We start from the raw sequence: 8241 nt of genomic DNA, 5'->3' as shown, positions 1-8241 counted from the left end.
CTCCCTCCCTCCCTCCCTCCCTCCCTCCATCCCTCCCTCCCTCCCTCCCTCCCTCCCTCCCTCCTCCTCCTTCGCCCGTCACAATAACCCGTCACATCCAGATGCAGACGTTCCCCCCACCCCCCTCGTCCTCTCCCCCCTTCCTCCCCCTTCCTCCCCCTTCCTCCCTCTCCTCTTCCCTCCCTCCCTCTCCCTCCCTCTCCCCCTCCCTCCCCTCCCCCCGCTCCTCACCTATCACGCGCAGCTGCCCGGACACCTCCTTGGAGCCGAAGCTGTTGGTGACCTCGCAGGCATAGGCGCCGCTGTCCTCCTGCCTCAGGTCGCTGACGGTGAGGCCGGTGAGGCGGCGCGTCCAGCGGGCGTCCGAGGGCAGCGGGCGGCCGTCCTTCAGCCAGCGCACCGTGGGACTGGGGTAGCCCGCCGCCATGCACGGCAGCTCCACGCTCTGGCCGGCGCGCACCTCGCCCGCCTGGAAGCTGTCCAGGATGGAGGGGGACGACTCCGTGGGGTCTGGAGGGGGGAGAAGGTTGGGAGGGGGGAAGAAGGTTGTGGGGGGGGGAGAAGGTTGGGAGGGGGGAAGAAGGTTGTGGGGGGGAGAAGGTTGTGGGGGGGGGGAGAAGGTTGGGGAGAAGGTTGGGGGGGGAGAAGTTGGGGAGAAGGTTGGGGGGGGGAAGGTTGGGAGGGGGGGGAGAAGGTTGGGGGGGGGAAGGTTGGGGGGGGGGAAGGTTGGGGGGGGGAAGGTTGGGGGGGAGAAGGTTGGGGAGAAGGTTGGGGGGGGGGGAAGGTTGGGAGGGGGGGGAGAAGGTTGGGGGGGGGGGAAGGTTGGGGGGGGGAAGGTTGGTGGGGGAAGGTTGGGGGGGAGAAGGTTGGGGAGAAGGTTGGGGGGGAGAAGGTTGGGGGGAGAAGGTTGGGGGGAGAAGGTTGGGGGGGGAGAAGGTTGGGGGGGAGAAGGTTGGGGGGGAGAAGGTTGGGGAGAAGGTTGGGGGGAGAAGGTTAGGGGGGGAGAAGGTTGGGGGGGAGAGGGTTGGGGGGAGAAGGTTGGGGGGAGAAGGTTGGGGAGAAGGTTGGGGAGAAGGTTGGGGGACGGGGACGGGGGAGGGCGTTTCCTTTTTTTAAACGTCAATTCCACACAACGCCGGCACGGCGCCGGGTGCGTCGTGGCAGACAAGCCTCACCCATGACGGAGAGTCTTGCTCCGTTGCTCTGCCGCGTCTCTCCGCTGTACTTGTGTTTGGTGATGCAGCGGTAGGTGGACAGGGCGTCCTCCTTCTGCACCTCGGAGATGTAGAGCGCTCCAAACGACGTCAGGAAGAACCGGTTACCTGTGGGGGAGAGACACACAGAGAGAGAGAGACAGAAAGAGAGAGAGAGAGAGAGAGAGAGAGACAAAGAGAGGGAGGGAGAGAGAGAGAGAGAGAGAGAGAGAGAGAGAGAGAGAGAGAGAGAGAGAGAGAGAGAGAGAGAGGGGGAGAGAGAGAGAGAGACTCGTCATCGATATCAGAGGTTCAACATCACCTTGTCCGCCCGGAAGCCGACTGGTGCAGCCAACCTGGCAGGAAGCTGCCAGCTGATTGGAGGAGGAGCGACGGCGAGGGAGGAGCGGATGGGCGGGGGAGGGCAGGAAAGAGAGGAAATAACAAGGAAGGAGGGCACGTCTATAATGAGCGCTTGTCAGTTCGGGAGTGTTCATTCAGCTCACTCCCCCCCCCCCCCACACACACACACACACTCTCTCACCCACGCACGCTCTCTCCAAAACACACACACAGGCAGTGCCCTGATCATGTAGGTTTCGCAGCAACAAAGCGCAGCTATGGGGCCAACAGCTGGAGCACAATGGATGCGTTCATGTGCATCCGTGTTTTTATCACTACGATTGTTTTCACAGAACCGGACGCGCTGGACGCGCGGAGCCCTTGGCGTGTCGAGCGCCGCCGCATGACGGGGGGAGCGCGTGGAGAGACGGGGTCACGGCGGCGGCGTTGGCCCTGTAATTTCCCAGTCAGTCTTTGTTTGTACCATGGAATTAAGCCTTACAGGATAATGTGTACTTGAAGACTTCAACTCCCATAACACCAACCGCTAGGCTGTCACAACACTCTGGTACGGAGCGGGAGGGAAGAAAGGAGGAGGGTGGAGGAGAGACTAACGGAGAGAATAGGAGTGTGTGTGTGTGTGTGTGTGTGGAGGGGGGGGGGGGGATCTGTCAAAAACACTCCCTTTCTCCTCAGGAGCCATCCGGTAAAATCACCATATTTGTGGGAGACACTTGGAAAAACACGGGCCATTTGAAACCCGCGATCGACTTAGTCTCTCCGTCCGTCTTAATGGTTGGACGGATGGTTAATGCTTAATATTAATGAACCACGATATTACCTTGCCTCCTTCCTCTCTCTCTCTCTCTCTCTCTCTCTCTCTCTCTCTCTCTCTCGCTCATTCCCACTCTAGTCCCCCCCCCTCTCTGTTGTTAAGCAGAGAGGCAGACAGAGTAAAATATTCATTACTAAATCAGTACTCCCTCAGCTTGTATTCATGCTGACTTGACTAGATAATCTAAAAACAGAGCCAATAATGCTACTGTAGCTAGCTAGCTAGCTGCATGAAACCCTCACTCACCCACTGTCAACCCACCTGCCTGCCTGCCCATTTCCCTGCCTGCCTGCCTGCCTGCCTGCCTGCCTGCCTGCCTGCCTGCCTGCCTGCCTGCCTGTCTGTCTGTCTGTCTGTCTGTCTGTCTGCCTGCCAGCCTACTCCCCTTGGCTTGTTGTTGTCTTTGGGTTTGTCAGTCAAGGACAATCGAGGTCAGGAGAGAACGAAGGTATGGGAGAAGATGAAAGCAGAGCCGGCTGGAGCATTAGAGAGACAAGCGTGCCGGTACCTGCGTGTGTGTGTGTAGGCGTATAAGTGCCTGTGTGTGTGTGTGTGTGTGTGTCAGAAGATACAGTAACTATGTGGGTTTGAATGCTGTGCTGGGGGCTTGTTGTCAAAGCCAGGCCACACGAGCCTAATGGTGAAGGTCCTTGTCAGACTGAAGCTTTCGTGGCAGCCTGAAGCCCAGCACTGTGCCCACAGCCCTGCAGAGGCACACCTGGCCATAGCTGCACCAGGGCTCGTCGTGCTAAGCAGGGGGTGCCCGTGGAAACACCCGGAATGAGGCTGGAAATAGGAAGGAAGAGAGACAGAAAGCTCGCAGAGGGAGAGGGAGAGAGGGAGAGAGGGAGTGTGTAGCGTACGGTGTGTGTGTGTGTGTGTGTGTGTGAGTCAGTCGCAGCCTTGTTTCCTCACATGCAAATGAAGGCAGTGGCACCCAGCTAACGAGGCCCATATTTCCACCTCCTCGCTGAGGCCATTATTTATTGATGTTCTGCGTCTTCCCCCCATCCCCCACTCACTCACCCCCCTCCCTCCCTCCCTCGCACTCTCGCGCTTTCTTCCCTCTCTCCCTGTTGCTAGGGGCTGCTTGCCATCCTGCGGGCTCCTCGGTGACGGCGTTTGGGGGGGGGTGCGGCTTCGCCCGCCCGCTCCCCTTCCCCTCCCCCCCCCAGCCCCCCTCTCAGCAGGCAGGCGGGCACACAGAGCACAAAAAACAAAAAACGAAACCAAACAGGAAGAGACCCGCACAGCGTTACGATAGTGGGTCAAAGTTCAGCCAGCGGTTGGCATTTGGTAAATAATTGGAATGACGGTTCCCCCAAAAATACATTCTTCAAAAGAAGTCTTTCCCCCTCCCCCTCGCCCCCCTATCCCCCCTCCCCCTCTTCGCCCCGGATTGAAGAAGTGTGTCTGAGAGAAGATGTTCTGAGTTTGACATTAGACACCGCGGTCTGCCTGGTGGTGTGTCTCTCGCTCGGCAGAGAGTTGGCGGAGGAATGAGGAGAGGGCGAGAGAAGGTGAGAAGAGAAGAGTGTTGGGGGGAGGGGACCAAGGGATCAAAGAGGAGGGACTGTCACGGGGGGGGGGGGGAGAAGAAGGGGAGAAGGAGCGAAGGCGCTCGATTGTAGAGCTCTGCGAGGTGCTCACTCGCCGGAATGCAAAACGAGCGAGGGGTCGCAAACACAGACGCGCACGCGCGCCTGCACGCCGCGCGTAGCCCTCTTTCAAGACACGCGCACAAACACGCACACACACACACACAGAGAAGAACATAGCCCTCTTTCAACACACACACACACGCATGCACATACGCACACAAACACACCAGATCACAAAATGGCAGATCCCTTAAAAAAAAGGCAAAGAGGAAACACAGTGCTCGGTATTCACGCTCATCCAGACATCTAGATACCTGAAAGACCCGAATGACCAATCAGCACCGAGGACAGAGGCGGCAGCACCAGAAGCAACAGAGGGGTCGCTTTCCCCTCCCAGGGGGAATCTCTCTGGCAGAATCAGGACCATGGACAGAGTCGCTCTCCCCGCTCCACCGCTGTGGCTTTTGCCTTGATTGCAACACGTGCTTAGTGGTGACAATAAGTGTGTGTGTGTTTTCGGGAGGGGGGAGGGGGGAGGGGGGGCTGAGTCAAATCTGGAGGAGATAACGGCCCCTCCGTGCCACTGTGTTTCCCCACTCCTGCCTCTAATGCATTCACAGGGGCAGACCAGCCATAAATGAACCACAGGAGAATAGGGAGGGGGGGGGGGGGGGCCGTGCCTGAATTCAAAGTGAGACCCCCCCACACAAACACCCACTCTCTCCCCTCCCGCCCTCCCCCTTTCTCCGGCGCGCGTTACAGTAAAACACTGAAGTACAAGCAGGTGTCGGCCAATTAAATATACACAGACATCCCCCTTGCCTTTTATTCCCGCTACCACTAGCTCACGTTTAGAAAAGGGGGCACCCTCTTCACTCCTCTTCAATTCACATTCAAAGCAGGCTTTATTGGCACCGCCGACGTGTAACAACTAGTCCTGCCATGCTCGCCCGCCCCCCTCTCTGTCTCGGCCACAAAAGGCGCTTTGTCAGCGTGACCGCACAGTTCAGCGGCGGCAGAAAGTCACGGGCTGAGGCCTCGCCGGCCGGCGTGAGGAGTGTAGGGCTCGTGCTTCCTCTCTCTCTCTCTCTCTCTCTCTCTCTCTCTCTCTCTCTCTCTCTCTCTCTCTCTCTCTCTCTCTCTCTCTCTCTCTCTCTCTCTCTCTCTGTTTCTCTCTGTCTCTCTCTCTGTCTCTCTCTCTCTTTCTCGGTCTCTCTCTTTCTCTGTTTCTCTCTGTTTCTATATATGTCTCTCTCTCTCTTCCTCTCCCTCTTTCTCTATTTTCCTCCCCCCCCCCCCCCCCCACACACACACACACACACACACTACTGAGTCAAAGGGAGGGCAGAGACGGCTGAGGTCGCTCGTGTTTTCATTAAAAAGCCACGCTCCACCGTCCTGTCCTGGCTCCGGCCCCTAACTAATCCTGACTGCTTACCTCATCCCTCAATCATCCCTGCCGTCGGCCCTCTTCCTCCTATCTGTCGGCCGATCAGACTGACCTCCATAGCAACCCCCCCCCCCTTAGCCCCAGCCCCCAGGTCCTTCCCTCCACCTTTCCCCTTACCTTTCCATGAGGTGCAGGGGAGGGCGCAAGGCACAGGGCGCAGGGCGCAGGGCGCAGGGCGCAGGGCGCAGGGCGCAGGGCGCAGGGGGCAGGGGGCAGGGGGCAGGGGGCAGGGGGCAGGGGGCAGGGGGCAGGGGGCAGGGGGCAGGGGGCAGGGGGCAGGGGGCAGGGGGTTGGTGTAATGGGAGGTGTGTGCATGGGTGTGTCAGAGGGGTAAGGAAAGGAAGAGGGCAAACAGAGGACAGAGAGATGAACAGAGAGAGAGAGAGAGAGAGAGAGAGAGACAGAGAGAGAGAGAGAGAGAGAGAGAGAGAGAGAGAGAGAGAGAGAGAGAGAGAGAGAGAGAGAGAGAGAGAGAGAGAGAGAGAGAGATGAACAGAGAGAGAGAGAGAGAGAGAGAGAGAGAGAGAGAGAGAGAGAGAGAGAGAGAGAGAGAGAGAGAGAGAGATGAACAGAGAGAGAGACAGTGAGAGTGCGAGATGTGCAGTGACCACAGAATCTGTGGGCACTTTACATCAGGGGAAATTGAAACAGAAAAACATTTCCTACTTGAATGTTATAAATATAAAAGTATAAGAGATCAATATCTGGAAAAATTGAACTAGTTAATTGAAAACTACACAGAGCTTGTTATAAAACGAGAAATTAAGGATGGAACAACTTGAGGGACAGTGAACCAACCCTGTATGACTGTTAAAACCTTTCTGTATATGTAACATGCATTTATGTGTTACTGTTAAACTTACAATGCAACTGCTATTTTGCCATATTTTTATTGTTAGACTCTGTGGTAAATGTTATGATATACATGTTAAAATGTCCTTTCAATATGGACTGCTTTGGCAATACTGCTCAACCCAAACTGTCATGCCAATAAAGCATTCTGAACTGAACTGAGAGAGAGAGATAAACAGAGAGAGAGAGAGATGAACAGAGAGAGAGAGAGATAAACAGAGAGAGAGAGATGAACAGAGAGAGAGAGATAAACAGAGAGAGAGAGATGAACAGAGAGAGAGAGATGAACAGAGAGAGAGAGATGAACAGAGAGAGAGAGATGAACAGAGAGAGAGAGATAAACAGAGAGAGAGAGCAGGGTCCAGTATTTCTCCCTGCATCGGGAGCACGTCTCTTCTGCTCCACTGGCTGGCCTGTCCCAATTTACCCAGTGTGACTTTAAACAGTAAACACTGGGGGAGGGGACGGAGGAAGGGGAGGGGACGGAGGAAGGGGAGGGGACGGAGGAAGGGGAGGGGACGGAGGAAGGGGAGGGGACGGAGGAAGGGGAGGGGAGGGGACGGAGGAAGGGGAGGGGACGGAGGAAGGGGAGGGGAGGGGACGGAGGAAGGGGAGGGGACGGAGGAAGGGGAGGGGACGGAGGAAGGGGAGGGGACGGAGGAAGGGGAGGGGACAGAGGAAGGGGAGGGGACAGAGGAAGGGGAGGGGACAGAGCGCGGAGGGGGGGGGGGTGGCATAGGACGGACTCACCACCTACATTGTACAAGCCCCACCTCCCACACGTTGATGGACTCGGCCGCGTACCTCCCCCATCCCTCCCCCAACCCTCCCCCATCCCTCGCCCATCCCACCCCATCCCTCCCCCATCCCTAACCCATCCCCATCCCTCCCCCATCCCTAACCCATCCCCATCCCACCCCCATCCCTCCCCATCCCAAAACCCTCTCAAACATGCTTGTGCTCTATATGGACTGTCAACAGTCAGAGTTATAAACACACACACGTGTGGAAAGTAAACATGATCTCTTTGGCACAAACCCCTCCTTGTGAATAAACCCAGCCCAGGGTCACTGGTTTCATTTTATGATGTCGTCGTGTTTTGATTCAGACAGACACAAAGTGCGATGGCCACATGGTGTGTGTCAGTCCCTGTGTGTGTGTGTGTGTGTAGCCCGGGGCTGTGGGCTGCATTAGCTGCACGGAGTGGAGCTGACTGGTCCGTTCCCATCACAGCGCTGGTGGCAGAGGAGTGTCACGGGCCGGCTCTGAGGGACAGCTCGCCTCACGCACACACACACACACCTACACACACACACACACCTACACACACACACACACACACGTGGCCCTGGACCGCTCCCTAGCACGCAACCACACACAGGTCAATAGAGACCGCGGCGGGGTGAGCTTTTCGAGGGGGGGCCGGATCGACCGCAACTGGACCTGTGATGGACCTCGATGCCAGAGGCCCCCATGGGCTATAAATAGGAGCGCGCTGGAGCCGGCATTGACCAGAGGCAGATCAGTCGCACGAGGTCTGATCACTCAGCCGGGGCCGAGCCAGAGGAGGAGGATAACAATCAGAGTCACTGAGGACCTCTGCCAGCAGCTGCTGTGTATCATCTCTCCTTACCCTGAATTATTGAGTGCCGTCTTGTCGGCGGTTTGGGGTTAAGGGGAGAGCAGGCGGGCTCCCTGTCTCCTCCTCTCCGTGCTTTCGTGGTCTCTCTCTCTCTCTCTCTTACTCTCTCTCTCTCTCTTTCTCTCTTTTTCTCTCCACTTTTTCCTTGCCGGTGGCGTCTCTCTCTCTCTCTCTCTCTCTCTCTCTCTCTCTCTCTCTCTCTCTCTCTCTCTCTCTCTCTCTCTTGCTCTCTCTCTCTCTCTCTCTCTCTGTATCTGTGGCGTGTTGCTCTTTCCCTCCCACTCCAATCAATCAGGTAGCTGCCATGTTGACACGGCCTTTATGTG

The 8241-nt window shown here is 57.2% G+C and overlaps 1 protein-coding gene across 1 annotated transcript in view; it reads right to left on the bottom strand.

Annotated features, from left to right (window-relative positions):
• The window catches only part of LOC146246130 (cell adhesion molecule DSCAML1-like), a 50782-nt gene that overhangs the window by 23012 nt on the left and 19529 nt on the right, over positions 1–8241 (bottom strand). The window contains 2 exon segments of the mRNA XM_084683792.1: positions 232–510; positions 1176–1322. Of these exon segments, the coding sequence (XP_084539918.1) occupies positions 232–510; positions 1176–1322 (426 nt within the window).

The sequence above is a fragment of the Hypomesus nipponensis genome, chromosome 20 (assembly GCF_054491055.1).
Source record: "Hypomesus nipponensis isolate SF chromosome 20, ASM5449105v1, whole genome shotgun sequence".
NCBI lineage: Eukaryota > Metazoa > Chordata > Actinopteri > Osmeriformes > Osmeridae > Hypomesus > Hypomesus nipponensis.
The sequence above is the reverse complement of the archived record's forward strand: the minus strand, read 5'-3'. Positions and strand labels throughout refer to the sequence as shown.